This window comes from Mustela nivalis, assembly GCF_964662115.1.
Source record: "Mustela nivalis genome assembly, chromosome: 5".
Taxonomy (NCBI): domain Eukaryota; kingdom Metazoa; phylum Chordata; class Mammalia; order Carnivora; family Mustelidae; genus Mustela; species Mustela nivalis.
Window position 1 is genome coordinate 7,752,426 of NC_139024.1, and position 20,896 is coordinate 7,773,321.

At 48.8% G+C, this 20,896-nt stretch overlaps 1 protein-coding gene across 1 annotated transcript in view; it reads right to left on the bottom strand.

Annotated features, from left to right (window-relative positions):
* IGF2R (insulin like growth factor 2 receptor) overlaps positions 1 to 20,896 on the bottom strand; it is a 95,644-nt gene that overhangs the window by 55,112 nt on the left and 19,636 nt on the right. Inside the window, exons 3-7 of the mRNA XM_082729508.1 lie at positions 12,153 to 12,274; positions 10,470 to 10,568; positions 5,520 to 5,652; positions 2,966 to 3,095; positions 1,574 to 1,679 (exon numbers count right to left, since the gene is read on the bottom strand). Coding sequence (XP_082585634.1) covers positions 1,574 to 1,679; positions 2,966 to 3,095; positions 5,520 to 5,652; positions 10,470 to 10,568; positions 12,153 to 12,274 — 590 coding nt within the window. The remainder of the gene's footprint in view (positions 1 to 1,573; positions 1,680 to 2,965; positions 3,096 to 5,519; positions 5,653 to 10,469; positions 10,569 to 12,152; positions 12,275 to 20,896) is intronic.

The following is a 20,896-nucleotide window of genomic DNA, read 5'->3' on the forward strand; positions in this document are numbered from 1 at the left end:
TCCGGCAAACGGTTAAGCTGGAAATGGAACCTCTCGCTCCATGAATAACAAAGCAGCCTCCTTTCCCAACACCACCAGCTGCCCACGGAGAAGAAAGGGAGGGACTCCCAGACTCCTGATTCCCCTGACTGGGGTGGAATGAACCGCTTCTCCCTGGACGAGCAGGAAGGGGCCGCACAACAAGCCCAGCCAGCTGAGAACGTCTGTCTCATCGGGCAGGAAGAACTTCACCCCGCATCCGCAGGTGCAGATGGACCGTGTCCGCCAACGTCCCTAACATTCACCTTCAGAACGCATGTCGTCTGCTGGCCAGTCAGGTCTGTACTGAGCGGACGCCACGTGGCCCTGCAAGTCTGCGGACACGAAGTGGAAAGCTGGCCTGGCCTACACTTTTGTCTCCACAACCCCCACACACAAAACGGGCCAGCTGCCAGCACGAAACCAGACCAAATTCCATGTTTGTTTGTGGGGAGGGGGAGCTCGCTTCCCTCGCCAAAGAATTCAACTCCTCCTCCTTCGTTCTATTAAGAGGAGACAGAAATAAATGAGAGGAAAGCCCTGCCCTTCCTCCCGGGGGCTATCTCCCTTCCATCAGCACCCCACACCTGCTAGAACACTCGAACAGCAACGGACACGTGCAACGCGGCCGGGCACGGGCCCAAGGACAGCCAGACCCCGGCCCTACCCTCAAGGAGTTTACAAGTGTGCTGGAACTGAGCGGACAGCCAGGGAACAGGGTCAGGGGCCCGCCCGCGAGTGTGGGAGGAGGGGATGAAACACTTCACGGCAAGACCCTCAAACAACCACCTTCCTTCCGGCCAGGACTCTCCCACCTGAGAAGCCCCCAAACTCCGGCCACTGGCCTGCAGAAGCTCGGCCAGGCCTGCACACCACGTGCTCCGCTCACCTCTTACTATGTTTCTATAAACCAATTAATTAGCTATTTTCACCTTACTCATTCTAACAAATACTAGCTAGGAAATCACAGGTTTGAGATTATACATGTGGTTTTTCAAATGTTCATTCAGATCAGCATTATTATATAAATTTTCAAAATCTTTCCATGAATCACTTAAAATCATCTCACACAAACCAGAACAAAAGGCCATCCTCGGAGCGCCCGGGTGGCTCAGTGGGTTAAGCCTCTGCCTTCGGCCCAGGTCATGATCTCAGGGTCCTGGGGTCGAGCCCCGCATCGGGCTCTCTGCTCAGTGGGGAGCCTGCTTCCCCCTCCCTCTCTGCCTGCTTGTGATCTCTGTCTGTCAAATAAATTTTTTAAAAAAGGCCATCCTCCGTAGACATGCAATACCACAGGCATCAACACACACGGGGCCCCTCCGGGTTGGGAAGGAGAAACAAGCCCCAGCCTGCTGTTCCCCTGAGACCCTCACGCAGGCAGGAGTGCCTCCCCCCACCACCAGAAGCAAGTCTTCCTGGAATTCCACTGCCCTGACTGTCTCTGGCTCCCCCTCTCCGGCCCTAGACCCAGCATCCCGCACCAGCCCCAGATGCGCTCACCTAGACAGCCCACACGAGCACGCTGCCAGGAAGTCCTCTGTGGACAGCCACTCACCTCTCTGCGCTCCGATGGGCACACAAACGTGATGGTCACCGCCGGGCTGTGACCGTCGCAGAAGTCCAGCTCCCCGGCCCCTTCTTTCACATAACTCAGGACAAGCCTGCATGATACACGTTGAGAAAAGAGTGTTATGGAAGTATGAATTCCATTCTCATCGACGTGTTGCCCTGAGTGTTCATGCCGCTCACTCGTTTGGGGGCCAGGGGTAGCAGAAAGAACACTAAACTATAAAGGAAGCCACAGTACGAAATACCTTCAATTTCCATTTTTAAAAAGCTGATTTCAAGTAAACTTCAATGAGTGCTATTTTCTTTTTAAAAATAAATAAAGTGACCAATGTGTAAATTTAAATACTAAGAAAAGCTACTCGAGTAAGACAAATGAGAAAACACTATAAACAATCGAAGAAAACAAAATAAACACAGCGGAGCAGGCCGAGCGCGTTTCTGTCCACGAGGCTGCACGACTGCTTCTTCTCTAAACAATAACTTTGTAAGTGGAAGCCAAGATCTTTCCCTCTCTAACCTGAAGCCAGCCAAGCGCCCCAGCCGCCGTGACCTCCCACAGCCAGGAAGAGCCCGAGCCGCCCCAGTGCGCGGGGGTCTCCCGGCGGGACGCGCCTGCCGCTCCCGGTGCGCCGGCCACAGACCCGCCGAAAACAGATGGCCTTCCTCTTCTCTGCAGACTAGCTCAAGCTCTCACTCAGTGTCCAAGCTTTGCAAAGTTCCCTCTCCCCTGTGAGGAGTCACCCACTTGTCACTCAGGACAGCGTAATGGGCTGAATCGTGTCCCCCTACAATTCATACTTTGCAGCCCTAATCTCCAGGACCTCAGCATGTGACTGGGTTCGAAGACAAGGCTTATACAGAGGAGAGGAAGTAAAAATGCGGCCATGGGAGCGTGGCGGCGGTGGGGACGTGGAGCTAACCAGATAGGGTGGGCGTCCTTATCAGAAGAGACCAGGACACAAACACACAGACCAACAGAGCCCGTGAGGACACGGGGAGAAGGCAGCCATCTACTAGGCAAGGAGAGAGGCCTCCGAAGAAACCAGCCCTCCCATCACCTTGGACTCCTAGCCTCCAGAACGGAGAGGAAGTAAGTTTCTACTGCGGAAGCCAGCCTACGGCCTCTCGTTACAGCAGCCCTGGCAAACTAACACAGACACACATATAGAAACCTCCCAAACGTTTTTAAATTTAGGTTATGCTCCAGAGTCTTCTGTGGACCAAAGCAGTGGCCTGATACACCACCAGTTCCGTGCTAGAACAAGCCACAGCAAGGAGTCCACCAAGGCCCCAGGATCTATGGCACAATCCAGGACGCGGTGGCATCGGACAGGCCAGACGAGCATCTGCAGGAACTCACGCCCCAGCGCGGACCCACCTGTCCTTGTTCACCAGCTTCAGTCCCTCCTTGGGCTGGCCAACGTCGAAGGCCTGGTCCCCTCTCACCAGGCAGGCAGCTGTGCCGGCGGGACAGCCACGCAGCTGCGGGCTGGGGTCCCGCAGCGAGTCTGTAAGACATCCCATGTGACGCTGTCAGACTGTACCTCCGTCTCAAAGTTCTGAAAGTCCTCAAAGTAACACAAGTTAGTAGAAGTTTGGAACCCAGAAATAAGTCAGGCTTGAGAGAGATTCTGGGCGCACCGGTGACCTCTCCGGACGCAGGAAGTGCATGCGTCCTGGCCTGCGGGGCCACTGGGAAGCAGAGGCAAGAGACTCAGTCTGCTCCTGGCAGGAAGAGGTGATGAGAAACAGGGACTGTCACATACTTTGTACTCAAGGAACGTACATAGTCCCCCCACCCTTCCTGAAGACACACTAACTTGAGTATTATCCCCTTGTCCAAGCCATAAGCAACTAGAAAACGCAGGCACTCCGTGGACTGGTGGGAAGACGGGTAGGTTCGTGGAAGGAACCTACATACAGCTCTGGGACCAGGCCTTAGAAACATCCCTTGCTGTCCCTGCGACTTTGCTCTAATGGCACAACTATCCAATGCCAGGTGCATTTCCCGAAGGTCCGTGGGAGGATTAAAGAACATCTAGATGTGCCCAGAACAACAGCCAGACGTTAGACGATCCGCGACTCTGCTTGTACACAGTCACAGGCTCACTTGCATCCCTGGCCTGTGACTGGTGCTGTACCTGACCGCAGCTCCATCCAGGGCTGGGACTCAGGGCCTCACACATGATGGCCTCAAAAAATACGTCCCTCACAAAGGAGTAACTATGGCCCAGTCTTCTTAGTCGGGGCGCAGGGTGGGGGAGGGGGTGCCCTATCTTCTCCAGTCTGGCAGGAGGCCATACCAGCCGATGAAAAGGAAAGGCCGTGCAGCACAACTCTACCAGGGGCTGCTCTGAGTCCACATCAAGTACCAGTTGTGCCTCTTCTCCCCGTGGCATTAGCAGATCCCTTGGTTTACTGAAGGCCAAAGAGGAGGCAAGATCCCCAAGTGTGCAGAGAGGATACACAGAGCCAGCCCACAACTGCTCGTGAGGGTCTCAAGGTCACTATCAACATGGCTTGTGACCCCAGGCAACTTCCTGGGGAGGGAGAAGGTCTGGACAGAAACTGGTAAATCCACTTTTCTTAACTTTTAAATTATCAATTTACAAAATTACTGTGAGTCAAAGTCACTGAAGTTCAACCCAAACTGCCAATAATCAGGAAGAAAAAAACTTTCATAAGAAAATCGCCACCGAATTCAGAAAATCCTCGAAATGGTAAAAGACCAGAAATCTAAATGTTTTCTAAACTGAAATGAATTCAATAATCTGCAAGACTCTTCAGCTTTATAATCAAATTTGAGCTACAGACCCATTTAAGACACAGGCTTTGTTCGTCTGCCTTTTTCCAAAAGAACATTAAAAGCTGTCCTTGGAGAACAAAAGAATGATGTAAAAACCCTGACACACAAAAAATCTAAAATTATCACTGGTCACTTTTAGTGAAACACATATGTGGTATACTCACATTTAAAACAACAGTTTTTTTTTTTTTTCCCTAAACATAGAAAGAATCAAAATGGTACATAATATGTATTTGTACAACTCACCGTAAACTCAAATACCTACCACTCAGCCACACCATCCCATACTGAGTTTATTCTTAATATTTTTTTTCCAAACTTTTCTAAGGCCAAAGTCCCACAGACAGTGTGAGGAACAGGAACATAAAGATAACACTAGAACTCATCTTTTCATTTGCTAATTCACTCGTGACAGAACTGCTGCTGGCATAGCAGAAAGACAAGTCTTGGTCTAGGAGACTAACAACTCCCTGAAAAACACACAAGCTAGGTTCTAGAAAGTGCGGACAAAACAAAGCCTTAGTCAAACTTAACATCCTATTTAGATAAAGACCATGTACAGCCTTCAGTTAATTTAGCCAAGACACCCAAGCTTCCCACACCACTTCTGGCAGCTAAGAAGAAAGCCAAGCCAAAGCTGGCTTAGGATAAAATATGCATCACAACCCAGTTCCCAAGGTCACTTGACCATCCCTCTCTCCCTGTCCCCCAGCCTGCAACGCAAAGCCCACAGACGTAGGTACGCCCAGCTGGCCAGAGGCTGTCCTCCCCTGGCCCCCCACAGGAAGGCTGACTCACCCTGCTGCAGCTGGTCTGGGGCCCCCGGCACACCCACCCCGTTCATTCTCCCACCATCTCGCTGGAAGTCAGTTACCCGAGAATCCTGGAATCAAAATGTCTGGCAGAGAGCATCCACTGAGATGGATAAACCTATACAGTCTGGATAAAACCTATATTGGAACCAAAGCTGACTGGGGGCCCAGGGGGGCTTATGCACAGAGAACATCTTCCTGCCTCCTTAGAGGGTTGACTCCGTGACATGGACACCCAACTAGGAATAACGGTGGAAGGGCAAAGACAGAGAAGTCTTCTAAGACCTCCCTCACCACCACCACCCCCAACCCACCTATGTCTCTACAAACGTTGATGAACAGCGAAGTGTCTGGGTCAGAGTCGTCCACCAAGTATGCCCCGCTAATCTTGATCAGAGGATTTAAGTCATGCTTCTTGAGTTCTCCATCAAATGCATAGCACGGCACCTAGAAGAGAGGAAGAGAAAAGGTGAATCCTGGACACCCGCCTTCTTGTGGTACCAGCTCAGCAGAGCATCTGACCAATGTGTCACAGGACACTGGTCCTACCGCTTATGGTCTATCATGCCGTCCGGTCCCCCGGAGACAAAAGAAACAAAGCAGAGGTCAACAAGTGCTTCAGATGCTCTGCATTTAGCACCACGTTTTTCCCTCCTGACTGCCCCATCTCCATCAGTATGCTATGGCATCTGCCAGCCTACAGATGATCTCTCTGCCCCTACCCTGCCCTCAGCCCTCATCCCGGAGCTCTGCAATTCATAATGAAATTACCTGATTGGTCCATCCTCATCCACTCCCCTTCCTCCCCTTCCACTCTGCCTGAACATGGGTCTGGGAGGTTGCTGTCGCCACCCTGCCAAAACCACTCCCAACCAGTCACCACTGACCGCCTGCTGTAGACATGATGTGCTTTCTCAGCCTTGAGTGTCACTGGCCCTTCCCTACTGCCTGACTGCCATTCTTCTCTTTGCTCCCTAGCCCCCCAGAGGCTCCTGCTTTCCCTCCACCTGCTGGATGCTCCTTCTCAGCCTCCTGGGAACATTCTTCATCTTCCTGCTATCTCTTAATGCAGAGGTACTCCACACCTGACTTCTCTGGTCACTTCCCTGTCTACACTCTTCCCCCTGGTCACCTCCTGCCCAAGTCCAGACTTCCTAGCAACACACAGTAGATCTTGTTCATCAGCGGACTCTGGAGACTGAATGCTTAAGTCCAAGCTCTGGTTGCTGACACTTAGGACAACCGTGAGCCGTCTAACCTCTGTGCCTCCGTTTACCCCTACGTCAACTGGAAATAACGACAGTCATTAGCTCGGAGGGCTGCTGTACGGACAGAATGAGTTAATGTATGTAAAGTTCTTGGTACAGTTCCTGTCAAGCCCATATTAACTGTTAAACTTGTTACTGTTACCTCCCATTATCACTTAGATACCCAAAAGCATCTCAAATTTAACATTTAAAAATGAGCACTAGGTGTTAATATGCCACTTATGGATCATTAAATTGTACCCCTGAAACTAATAATACATTTTATGTTAACTAAGTTAAATAAAAAACAAAAAATTCTCCCCCTGAAACTAATAATACCTTATGTTAACTAAATTGAATAAAAAATAAAAAATTCTAACCCTTAAACTAAGAATATACTATATGTTAACTAAGTTGAATAAAAAATCAAAAATTAAAAAAAAAAGTAAAAAAAAAAAAGGGAAGAAATGATTCTATTTCTCCCCCAAACCTGCTCCTACTCCAGTGTTCTCGATCTCAGCATTCAGCCAGCTGCTCAAGCTGAAACCTTAAGATCATCCAGACCCCGAACATTCCACATCCAAAACCATCATCAGCAAGTCCTATCAGTTCTGCCTTCAAACTGAATCCCTGATCAACACGTGGTCCCTGACCTCAGCTTTAGTGCAAAAATTATCTGCATCCAGTCTCTTAGATGGAGCGCCCCCCCACCCCACCCCGCCGCCCACCCCAGTCTCAGGCAGGTAGATCTGTATAACAAAAGGTAACCGCTTAGTAGCTGAACAGTAGTTCAGCTAACAAGTTTTTCTAGGAAAGATGATCAAACTTGAGGGACTGCTCTGACCCACTAACCATTTCCCCCAGTGCAGTCCTCAGAGATTTCAGGGCTCGTATGGAATGAGTCGAGGGCAGCTCCTCACAGACTCAGGGAACACATGAACTCCTTTCAAGGGGACCCCTAAAGCAAACTCTCCCCATGCCCACGGGGGGATCAGTGGTCCCGCTGCCGACGGAGGGGGCTGCAGCGGTGGGGTGGGAGGGGTGTGCCGGCACACGAAGCCAGCAAGGTCAGAAGGCCAGACGCCAAGCCTCACGCTGGACCCTGCAGAAAAGCCACCAAAACCAAAGGTATTCCTGCGGACTGTGACAAGGTTCCAGTGAGAGGAACCAGGGCATCCAGCACCCTGCAAATGGAAAGCCTGTCATCCTCCAGGCAAGGTAACACAGAGACAGTAACTCCAGCAGGGAGCGACCTGGTCTGTGGCAGGGGTGGGGAACCAGCAGACACGGAGCGACTCCCTAGCTACAAGCTGAAGGCGTCTGAGAGCAGGGAGCAAGCCGGCAGCTGGCGTGGAGGAGAGCGGGGGCCACGTCTGAAAGAGCTCGTAGTTCTCCACCAGCTCAGCTTCACCCGAAGACTTGAGAGATTCCAGTAAGCGAGGTCTGCAGACGCCTGGCTCAGGGCAGTTTCAGCAACTTCTGGCCAGCTCTCTCCTCCAGGAAGGACTAGAAGACACGCCTAACACAGCACCCCACAGAATTGGAGCGTGCATCGGAAAAACAGTCAAGGCTCCTGGGGAAAGTCCTCCCCACTTCCTGCTCCACTGAGCAAAGCAATGGAGACATTCATAAGAGCAGGAATGTAGCCGCGGGGGAAGGAGGTCGTTGGCCGGCCGCTCGCACCGCACAGTGAATCAACCTTGTTAGCGCCAGACGTCTGCGAACTGCACTCGTGGAGCTCTGCTAAGAACACAAGCACCCCAGGCCGGAGTTCTCTGCACTCCTCGGAGTGTGATGGGAAGGGGATGCACATCCAAACTATTTTAAAGAAATTACTATCTTAAAAAAGCCCTACCAGAATTCACTCAACAAGCATTAAGACTGTCTGCAACTACCATGAGCTTTGCCCCACAATTGTTTTAACTCCGACAAAGCCACTTACAACCGAAACGAGATACAGAAATCAAGACTCCAGTGACACGAACCACATCTGGACTGGTTTTGGGTTTTTTGCAGGGTTTTTTTGTTTTTGTTTTTGTTTTTTTTTGCATAAAATATTTACTACAGTTTTTGAAGCAATACCATCTCCTGTAAGGTATAAAGCTGTAATCAAACCTCACTGAAGACAGAGAAGAGGAAACCTGCTCCACCAGGATTTGCTACAGCGAGGCCCGGCCTCTCAGCGGCCACCACGGGCCTCTGCCCATTCCTCCGCCATTGACCTATACCTGAGGCACAGCAAATCCAAGCCATGAGCAAGGACCTGCCCTGCATACCCTCCCTCTATGGGCTCTCTAAGAGCAAGAAGCCTTTCAAAATTTAGTGAAATTCCTGCTTCCTGGCCCACGACAGGCCCTCCACAAATGAAAACTGAATGAATAAGGCCCGGGCTGCCAACCAGACCTAAAGACCGGATCACTGAGGACACACTGCACACTTCTCCTCCATCTGTAGATCGGCTTCTACGAGAAATTAAATGTCACTGTTTGGAGAAAAAACACAGACTATACTCCTCCCCTCATACATCAAAAACTGATTTAGAGCAAGCCCTCCCCACCCCACCCCCATTACTTTCCTATAAAGAGCAACAAAGTAAATAGTTTAGGCTCTGAGTCACACAGGTCTCTCTTGTTCTTCTTTGCTTTTTTCACAATCCTGTACAAATGTAAAAACTGTTCTTTTCGTTCTGGGGCTGTGCAAACACGGGCCAGGGCCAGGCTTTGGCCCAGGGGCTGTAGTCTATGACTTCTGACCTCCGACGCAAAGAAAATAGAAAACAAGTAGCATTTATGTATTTATTTTGCGAAGTAATTTTTCACCAGGTATAACAGTTCAAAAAAGCCAGGCAAGACAACAGTCAAAACAGGAAAAAACGGGTCTCGCTGCTGAGCTGGAGAGCCAGAGTCCAGGAGGACATCTGTGGGACCGGGAGAAGTCTGAGGCCCCACAGGAGAGCAGGAGGCAGCGTCTCTCTGTGGCTCTCACATTCTTTTCCTGCCACTAATTGCACACTGGCACACAGGGTAACCAAAGCATTAAAATTCAAGGTTTAAATCTAAACACTGTCATGTCAAGGTCAGTGTCGTTGTATTAGGCCTTCACTCTTTCCACACTTGAGACTTCTTTCTCACTTGGTGTCCCTCATGCTCTCTTCCAGGAGGCAACATTCTGCCTCTTGCAGTTCCATATCTGATCATTTATTATTTACAGCTTCGTGTGGCTTTATTTCTTTAAAAACAAACTCCTCTCTTTCTGCCCTTCTTGAATGACACTGTATTGGGCCATCAGTGAAAATAACTGATTGCTCTCGTCTTCAGATCCTAGATCCTAAGAGAGTCTTTGAACTCAATCCTTCAGAACATAAAACTTAATGGGGAGACAGAATAATCAACCCGTGAAGCCTGTCGCCTCAGGAAGCACAGAAAACCACCTCCAGACCTGCAGGGGGAGGAGGGGAGACGTGGCAGGGAAAGGGCCACACAGCACGCCGGCTTCAGGCTCTGGGCTCGGGGAGAGGACACTGCAGGAATCACCAAGGACGACTTGACTGAACACCAGAGAAAGAGTGGAAGGAACGACAGAAGCCATCCAGTCTCTGACGGACACCAGCAAAGAACTGACTGGCCTGAACTCACAGCGTCCAGGAGGCATCCCAAGGCTGAAGAGATGGGCGCTGCGAGAGAGAGTGTCTAATCTAAACACAAGCTCATCCCTGGCAGTCACTGAGCTGCACGGCACCAGAAACCAAGAACTAACTAACTAACTAACTAAACTGAGATGGTAGACGGTGAGCCAGTCTACTTCTAATCATATCCTAGGATATTTTAAATGCCCTGTCCTAAAAATAAAAACCACCCAGCATCATTTTAACAATTAAATCACGTAGTACCTCTACTCAAATGGAATTTCAAAACTAAAAAAGATTTTTACCCCAAAAGGTTTATGCCAGTGTTTCAAATCTTAAAGGTCCCAGAATGACCTTGGTAGTAAGCACCTGACCTTGAGTCCCCTTGTTACCTCTTTATTAGCTTTAAATGTCTCTTTCTTGCAGGCAGCAGTAGTCCTCCACTCGAAGTAATGCACACAATCTGTTGCAGTTACAAATTCAGGAGTTCCCTATTTTTAAAAAAAAGTAAAAATAAGTTACCATACTGCATTTTGTAAGGGTTTTTTTTCCTCCCCCCTTAAAGTTAGAAACAGTAAAGGCTAATGAAAATTTTTAAAGCAGCAAGGAGGGGGAGGAGGGAGGACACAACTGTTTTAGTTAATCAAGGTCATCAAGAAGTTCCCAAACCCAGAAATTATGAGACAAAAGCTTCGTGAAATCATGCTGGAATTTTGGTATAACTGGTCCAAAACTGTTCTACTGCCCCAACTATGCAAGCACAGTAACTCCTGGGATGTAGTCCTCAGAGCCCTTCCACTCTCAGACTCCAAATGTTCTCTTAACCAAATGCCAACAAAATCAAAGCCAGAAAATGTGACCTCATACTTCCTGTAAGCTGAGGACGGAGGCCCATCTGGACCCGACCGAGTTCACACACCAGCCTCGCTTTAGACACCCCCACACTCAAGGGCAGCCCCTCCACACAGACTGCAACCAGGGTCGACTCCAAAATGGTCAACCACACAGCACTGCTGGGTGAGACGTGACACAAATTCACCTCTACACTCCCATGTGCAAATCTAGGGAGTTCTTTGCAATTCTGGTTCTCGTGTGATGAACACAGAACTCCTGAAGGAAATCAGTTAAAATTAAAGCAGCAGCTAGCCTATGCTGTAACACAGACCTCCATATTTCATACCACTGCAAAAAGATCTTTTTTCTAAGGTTCCAACATAGACAAGAGTGCATCTGACAGGCTGGTCCTAAATTAACAATGTTAAGTTCTATTTTTAAAGTTCTTCAGAGGAGACATTATGGGCCTAAAGATACAACAATCACAGCACCAAGTTCTAAAACAATACTTTAAGGTAATCTGGCAGCCCACATGAGTTTCCACAACCTTATTTTTCTAAACACTTGGGTTCTTACTCTGATTAGAGAACAGTCATAGGATCTCTATATAAATTGCTTCTCCTAAAAGCTAGCAAGTATTTACTGGAAGGTCCTTTCTATATACCAGAGATTAAAACCAACCACTCATATGCAATATGCAAGAATAAGAACAAACATCACACTTTAAATAATGATGTCCCCTTGCAATGCCAGTAACACTCAAAAAAGGTGTGATTGATGGCCATTACCTACTGGCCAAGACTTCTCCTAGACAGATGCTGGTCTTCCCAATTTAACATAAATGAGGAAACAAAAACAGTTTAAAAATAATAATAATAAAGGCACTGCCCTAAAACTACCAAGATAAAATGCTAGGTAAAAAAGTCTTAGAAAGAAAAAAATTTATGCCTACAGTGTAAACACTCAACAGTGTTTTGAGTTTAAACACACTAATCACCTTGAATTGTAGTTTTATACAGGATGTAGGTCAAGTTTCACTTAAAAGTTGTAACTACGGGCTACGGTTTGTTTACATATTGGTTCTTAATGGTAATGGTGTTTTGGTTGGTGGTTTGATGGCTCTGTTTGTGTTTTTAATTTTGCTCACTTATTCTTCCCAGAAAAACACTATAGCAAGAATGCCTAACGGGCAAACATTTTTAACAAATGGAACATTATAAAGTGACTCTGTGTGGACTCACCAAGGTTTTCCCACATAAGAAGGTAATGCTACTCTGGATTCTGTGATTTGGGCTTTGCTTACAGCTCTCTGTTGTGTTGAATTCCAGAAGAGATCTGGTTACAGTTTTTGAAGAAGAATCACCTATTTGGAAAGGAAAAGACATGAACAAACTATAAAACATTTATAACCATAAAGCTATTTCCAAGCATAAGCAAATTAAAAGTGGCACTATAATTCATCTGAAGGCTCATAAACTTACAAACTGTCCCTTCGCCAGGATTTTCCATCTGAAGAATGGCATTTCCATCAAGCTACTGGTCAAGCCCCAAACACATTAGAGTCTTATCTTTCTCTTATCTACCACATTCAATAAATCAGAAAGTTCTAATGGTTTTGCCTCCATCTCAAATCCACCCACATCTCACCACCTCTACTACTGCTGCTACTAAAACCACTACCATCTCTCACCTATACTCTGGCAATAGTGTAAGATTGGTCCCCTTGCCTCCATCTTGTCCCTCACCATTCCCCCTTTCCCCATCTACCTCAACCAGTGTGATCTTAGAAAATGTAAATCAGAATATATAACTCAACTGCTCAAGTTCTTCAATAATTTCCCATTACCTGTTATAAAATAAATAATTTCCTAATTACCTGTTATAAAATAAAATTTCTTTAGAATGGCTCACAAGTAGGATGATTACATCTCAGTTTGCCAGGACTGTCACTGCAATAATCTGGAATAAAATGTCTATGCCATATCAATATGGTAATAAATTGGCATAGGAACAGATAAACTCACAAGCAGATTAGAAGAGAGAGCGCAGAGAGATACGTACAAATCAAACCTTGATATAAGACAGAATAACAGATCAATGAGCAAAGAAGAGACTATTCAATAAAGGGAACTAAAGAAAATGAGAATCCACATGTGAAAAAAGAAAAAAAATGGATCCCTGCCTACCACTGTATACAAAAATCAACTCTAAAATAAAGACATAAACATCAAACTTAAGAACTTTTAGTACAAAATATAGTTATCTTTTAGATCTTAATGTAGAAAAGTATTTAAAACTCAAAGCATTAACTTCGAAATATTAATATATTTGACTTCTTAAATTTAAAAGTTTACTTTCATCAAAATATAGCTTAATGAAAACAAACTACTTATGATAGACAAAGCTAGCAAAGAACTGGCATCAAGAATATAGATTCTCACACACAGGAAAAGAATAAAAAACTTTTCTTTTATAATCCTAGAAAGTGAAACAAAATAACCTCTAACTGAAAGAACACACAAAACGGAGATAAGGGAAAACCCACACCTAGTCATGTCTTGGTAAATTTTAATATTAAAGGCAAAGAGAAAATTTTAAGGCTTCTAGAGAAAGAACACATCACATGCACTAGATAATATAAAATGGATGGGATCAACCAAAAGGAAGAAAAATATGTCAGGAAGCATACGAAGAGAAATGTTCAACACCACTGGTAACCAAGGAATTACGTACTGAAACCACATGGCATACCAATTACAACCATTCCAATGACAAAAGTTAAATACCAAGTGTTGGAGGAGAGTGGTCTAGCTCTCCTTTGTTGCTTCAGCATGGTATTAGGTCCTAAAATTGAACATCTTGAACCCCATGAGCTACGTACTGAACTCTTAGGTATCTACACAAAAGGAAACAATGCACATGAAACACGTGAAATGTGAGCAAAAACCTGGAAACAACCGAAATGCTCATCAGTAGAACACTGGATAACTTACCTTTGGGAGAGCCACACAATATTTATGTAAAAGTTGGCTGGAACAAACTACAGTGAAAGATAACGAGTTGGTTGATCTTTAGCAACATAATATTGTTGTTACCACTTTAAGTCCCAGAAAATTACACATAGTATGATATACACTTCCTAGAAAGATAAAAATACCTCTCTCTCTCTCTCTCTCTCACACACACACACACACACACACTTGAGAAAGAAATAAGACACAGCAAGAGAAAGAAACAAAGAAAGGGAAGAAAATTTTAAATACAGGTTAATTATTACTCCCACTGAAGGGAGATAGGAAGATGGAGAAAACACATAGATAGTGATTATTCTTCTCGGGTTACTAAATTTTGTTAGTAATCACATTATTAGTTAGTAGTCACATTATCCAAAACAACTAATCACATTATTAGTTAGTAGTCACATTATCCAAAACACCTAATTAAAGAACAAGAAAAGGGCGCCTGGGTGGCTCAGTTGATTAAGCAACTGCCTTCGGCTCCGGTCATGATCTTTGAGTCACAGGATCCAGTCCTGCATCAGGCTCCCTGCTCAGCAGGGAGTCTGCTTCTCCCACTGAGCCTCCCGCCCTCTCCTCCTCGTGTTCGTGTTCTTTCTCTCTCTCAAATAAATAAATAATCTTAATTAAAAAAAAAAAACAGAAGGTTAGTCCACAGATCAGTTATGACTGTGTATCATGAACTCGGGATTATAATTGGTCCAATCCGATATAAATACCTGAGATCTTCTTTTAAAAAAGAAATAAAGGAGGAAGAAAAGGGGAAGGATCAAAATTAAGATGCAGTGGGGAGTGGGTAATGGGTTCCAGAGCTGCCCCCACAGTACCAGTCTCACAGTCCATTGGTTCTTTCTCCTGACTGCCCGCCTGCCTTTTGTGCAAAGGTCTGCCTGAATCGTTCTCTCCCCTAAAACTCCCGAGATCTTTCCGAAAATCCTTCTTCTCAGCCGAGAGCACAGTCTCCGGGACCAAGGACAGCGCCCCGTGGACAGCACCCGTAGCCCCGCCCATGGTAGGCGTGTCTAGCGCCGCGAGATGGGGCGGGGCTTCTACGCGCCCCTGCAGTGCTGCGCTCCAGGAGACACGGAGGGCGGGCGAGGACCGCAGCAAGCTGCACAAGCCGCTGCCACAAGGGGGCGCTCACAGGCCACGGTCCCCCCCCCCACCTTGAAGACCCTCCCCCACGCCTCCCGTCCCCCCCACACAGCAGCCCCTTCCGGCCCTGTGCCCAGAGCTCCTGGGGGCTCCTCGTAACAGCTGGGCCCGCCCTGAAAAGGAAACGCAGAGGGTCCTGGCCTCGGGCTGGGAGGGATCCAGCCAACCTTTGCCGCCGCGGCACGGGGCACCGGCATCCCTAAGCGCCAGGCCCCCATCAGCATCGCACCCGCCTGTCCATCTCGCCTTCTTCCTCTGCCCGCTCCGCCCGGTGGCCGGGACCGGCTGCCAACCCGGGCACTCGGGAAGAGGCCGCAGCGAACCGCGGCAGACAACCGCGGCAACCGGCCAGCCTGGCCGTCCTCCCCGGACGAGAGCCGGGTGAGGACTGCGGGGCCGCGGCCAGCACGCCAGGCCCACGGCCAGCTCCCGAGGACGGCGCCAAATGGGCTGGGCCGCGCTCGCCGGGCCCGCCAGACCGCGCCGGGTCCTCCAGACCGCGCGCCGGGCCCGCCAGACCACGCTCTCCAGGCCGGGTCCGCCAGACCAGACCGCACTGGCGGGGCCCCACCAGACCAGACCGCGCAGGGTCCTCCAGGCCGCGCTCTCCAGGCCGGGTCCTCCAGACCAGGCTGCGCGCGCCAGGCCCACCAGACCGCGGTCTCCAGGCCGGGCCCGCCAGACCAGGCCGCGCTCGCCCAGGCCCGCCAGGCCGCGCCGGGTCCTCCAGACCGCGCTCTCCAGGCCGGGTCCGCCAGACCGCGCTGGGTCCGCCAGACCGCGCGCTGGGCCCGCCAGACCGCGCGCTGGGTCCTCCAGACCGCGCGCTGGGCCCGCCGGACCGCGCCAGGCCCGCCAGACCGCACGCGCCAGGTCCTCCAGACCGTGCTCTCCAAGCCGGGTCCGCCAGACCAGGCCGCGCTCGCTGGGCCCGCCAGACCAGGCCGCGCTCGCCGGGCCCGCCAGATCGCGCCGGGTCCTCCGGACCGCGCCGGGCCGAGCGCGCCAGGTCCTCCAGACCACGGTCTCCAGGCCGGGTCCTCCAAACCAGGCCACGCGCGCCAGGCCCACCAGACGGCGCTCTCCAGGCCGGGTCCGCCAGACCAGGCCGCGCTCTCCAGGCCAGGCCGCGCCGGGTCCTACAGACCCTGCGTACCAGGCCCGCCAGGCCACGCTCACCAGGGCCCGCCAGACCGCGCCGGGTCCTCCAGACCGCGCTCTCCAGGCCAGGTCCGCCAGACCAGGCCGAGCTCGCCCGGGCCCACCAGACCAGACAGCGCTGGCAAGGCCCCACCAGACTAGACCGCGCCGGGTCCTCCAGGCCGCGCTCTCCCGGCCGGGTCCTCCAGACCAGGCTGCGCGCGCCAGGCCCGCCAGGCCCGCCAGGCCCGCCGGGCCCTCCAGACCGCGGTCTCCAGGCCGGGCCCACCAGACCAGGCCGCGCTCGCCTGGGCCCGCCAGACCAAACCGCGCTTGCCGGGCCCGCCAGGTCGTGGCGACTCTGCCAGACCTCGGTCTCCAGGCCAGGTCCGCCAGACCGCGCCGGGTCCGCCAGACTACGCGCTGGGTCCGCCAGACAGCGCTCTCCAGGCCGGGCCCTCCAGGCCGCGCTCGCCCGGGCCCGCCAGACCAGGCCGCACTCACCCGGACCCGCCAGACCAGGCCACGCTCTACAGGCCAGGCCGCGCCCAGTCCTCCCGACCCTGCGCACCAGGGGGCCCGCCAGGCCGTGCTCACCCGTACCCGCCAGACCAGGCCACGCTCCACAGGCCAGGCCGCGCCGGGTCCTGCAGACCCTGCGCGCCAGGCCCGCCAGGCCGCGCTCGCCCGTACCCGCCAGACCAGGCCACGCTCTACAAGCCAGGCCGCGCCGGGTCCTGCAGACCCTACGCGTGAGGCCGCGCTCACCCGAGCCCGCCAGACCAGGCCGCGCTCCAGGCCTACCAGGCCTCGCCTGCAACCCTCGCCGTCCCCGGCCGAGCCCAGCCGAGCTCGCAACTCGGCCTCGCTGAGGCCCCAAGCGCTGGCGATCCCGACATCGCAGGCGGCCGCGGGGCCCACCGCGCGGCCTCCCGGCCTCCCGAACACACCGCTTAGAGCCTGTCAGGCAGGCAGACAGCCCCCCCCGTGCTAGTCACCAGTGTGCTCCGGCAAGGCTTCCCCAGTTACCCACTTTCCTTTCCCTTCTCTATTGTGTCGTGTCCCTCAACGTGTACGATTCACAGGTTCTTTCACCAAATGAAGACAGAATCCTCTCTACCCGATTTCCCGCCCCCCACAGCTGCTGCCTCGTTTTTCTGCTCCTCTTTATATCAGAACTCTTCAAAAGCGATTTCTATTCTTGCTACCACCAATTACCCTCCCCACTCAGATACTCCCCCTTGTCCCCTGCACTGGCTGTTCCCCGAGCCACCTGACTCACTCCTTCAGCTCTAAGTCTTTGCTTAAATGTCACTTTCTCAGCGACACTTACCCCCATTTAATATTCTTGAACACACACTCCTGAGACCTCCAGCACCCCGACTCTTCCTTTTCTTTTTTACAGCACTCATCACGTTCTAGCGCACCACCTAGCCACTGTTTGTGTCTGTCTAGCCCCCACTCTACTGGTATGTAAGCTCCACAAGAAAAGGGATTTTTGTCTGTTCTAGTGACTGATTCATTCAAGTATTTGTTATAAATAAATAAATGGACATTCAGTGTTGGCTGTTTCAAAATATAATTTATACATATCTCTTTTAAGATATGACTTAATCAAGTAAATCAGAATAAAATATGTTACAATTTACCAAACCAGCCCCATACAGCTAGGTTGTGCCAGCATATCTGCCACAGTTACCAATGCTACGAAAAAAAAAAAATTCTTGTACCAAAATCTATGTACAGTGCTAATTTATCTACTGGTAGGATTTACAAAAGTAGGTAAGGGAAATATAGGCTTTAAAACTTAACAGCTATTGTCGGACTATCAGGAGAGGCCATAAATAAGACAAAAGCATGAGTTATATCTAAAACTGAACCGGATTATCTTCTTAAATAGCCAAAAGAATTATACAGTTTTAAGAAAATGAAAGAATACAGGGCTTAACAGGAAAAGAGATTTTTACATCTTAAGAGTCAGAGATGCAGAATTCAATCCAGCAATCAACCTGGATGGCTGTTCCAGAGTTCTCTGAGTGCACACAAAATATCAACCATACAAATGTCATCTCAAGTAAGGGGCCAGCCTCCTTAGAGTAAATGAAGGCATGTGATGCAGCAACACAACGGGATTCCTTGTGTCCTGCCCAGGTCATCAGTAAGAAGCCGGTCAGAATCACAGGCTTTGGCGGTAAGTAACCACAATTAACATTCTTTCCTGGTGGGCTGGTAACAGGCTTCCTGAAGTAGATGTATAGCTTCTAACCCTCAGAAAGATTAATTAAATTAAGACGAAAGAATTAACATTTGGGATGGCACGAGAAATGTGACTGTATCGGTATTTTTTCATACTGGCAAAGTTCAGTGTCATGACTCCAATCGATCCACAGCTTATAACTGACCAGCTGACTGAGACTTGTGATGCAGTATCAGAACATCTAAGAGAATTTCAGACTAATTCTGTTTACAAATTTAAACTACTGAATTTATAATTATTAGTACTAAAGTTCTAATTGTCAGATCAGACACATTAAGTACTTTAAAAGGAAATCAAATAGGTAAAATGTAAAAACGTAGAAATTTTAAATTGGGGCAAAGGCAATTCAACAAGGTTGCAAATGCTGTTCACAGGTCCCAAAAAATGACTGCTAAACTCTGCCAGATTTATATATGGAACAATATCATTTGCCTAAGGAAGAGCTAATATATGATTTTTCAATCAAAAATAATTTAATATTGTTTAAACCAAAGTTGAGGTCTTAATATTCATTTCTAAGTACAAAAGCAGCCTTTGTGGGTACCATAAAATACACATCAACAATTATCTTCCCAAAAGAGTTACAACCATCTTCCCCGTAGCAATACAGGCATGTGCCTGTTTCTAGGCTCCCTGCCAATGCTCTGTGATTCAACCATTTAAACTTCTGCCAATTTGATACAAGAAAAATGAGATTTCATTATCGCTTTGATTTGCATTTATACCTGGCTACTAATGAAGTTGGACTGACCATCTGGGATTCTTCTTTTGTGAGCCGCCTGTTTTCAGACTTTGCCATTTTTCTTTGGGTTGTCTGTCTGTCTTACCATGCATTAAGAGAAGCTCCTACCTCCCCTAGATTATATTTCTATTTTGCTAGGTTTCTTCCCAATGTTCTATTGTCATTTTAATTTTAACTGATCTGAAAATTCTGTTATAGGATATGAAGGAAAGGTCTAAAGTGGTTTCCTAATGGACAAATAGCTAAACTACACCCCAACCTGTGGTTATACTGAAGTTCTCATTTATTTCCAATCTACTGCTATACTAGCTTTTCTGTTCCTCTGATCTACTGGGAGCTCCAGTTTTTGTAGCTGTTTTCAAAAATTCACTTTCTTTCCTTTCTAGCAAGTTCATAAGAGGTTAGTTTCTCAGTTGTCCTCTCACAGCCAGGAGTTTGGATTTCCCATCATGGTTCCCATTTTAGCTCTGCAACTGTCCAGTGTGACCCCATGACTCACAAAGCAACACGGCCCAGAATAAGTTCGCAGGCTCTGGAGTCCACCTGTCAACATTTGAATCCATAATCATGCAACCTCTGACAAGCTCCTATATCCATTTTGGGCTTCCATTTCTCCATTTATAAAAAGGGAAAATGAAGTCACCTACTTCAGAAAGTTTTGAATGAACTAAACAAGATATTTTACTTAAAAAACACAAGGCTTGGCACATAAATGCACAACTTTAGTTATTATTTAGTTATGAAACCAAATTCATAATAACAAATTCCGTTATTTCTATTATGCAACACAAACTGGCAAAATCAGATCTGATTCCAGATTATCTGTGTACTAATTTAAGAGCACTTGCATTCAATCAAACTAGTCTGCTTTCTTGAGGTGAAGAGCAGGGACAATGCGCAGAAAGGGCCCACCATCCGGCAGCCCATTCTCTCCCTTCAGGAGTGAAAGTATCTGCATCACACATGTCTGGGAGTCAAAGGAGATGGGAAAGTGCTCGTTCACCTCACAGTCAACCTGTACCTTAACTTTTAATTCAGCTAGTTACTTCTGGCCTCTCCCCTTTAGCCAACCTCCCACTCCATTGGGCCCAGCTTTCTATAAACACATTTTAGCAGATCACCTCCCCCATTCCTGGCACAAAGAATCTATAATGGACCCACTATTTACATCTCAGAAAAAATCAACTCTCCTGTGGGGCTTTCAAAGCCAACCCACCATGGGTCATTCTAAAATTCTGTCCAGCCTCTCCAACTTCACAGATCACCCTGCCAGTGACACCTGCTTATCCGCATCCAATATCCATCCCTTCCACTGCACTTCTCATCAGCCAGAAATACTATCGTCAAATATTATCATAAAGTCATGACGAAGATTCCCTTTCCTCTTTCTGAAAACCCCAGTCACAGTGACCAACAGGCCCACCTGTGGCCTCCCTGCACGAATCCTCAAAATAGAACAGCAGGAAGTTGGCCGTCTCATTGCACGACTTTAAGTAGGTCACAAAATAAAATTTGTCCAGCCCAAGAGTTCCGAACCTGGTGCTTTCTCAGATCTCTGCCCCGAGCCTCGCTTCCCTCTTACCCATGTTTCTAGTCCAGACAGTGCCCTTGCTGGCAGAGAGAGGAACCAACAGAAGCTGCCTCCACCAGCAGGCCACACAGACCTTACTCCTG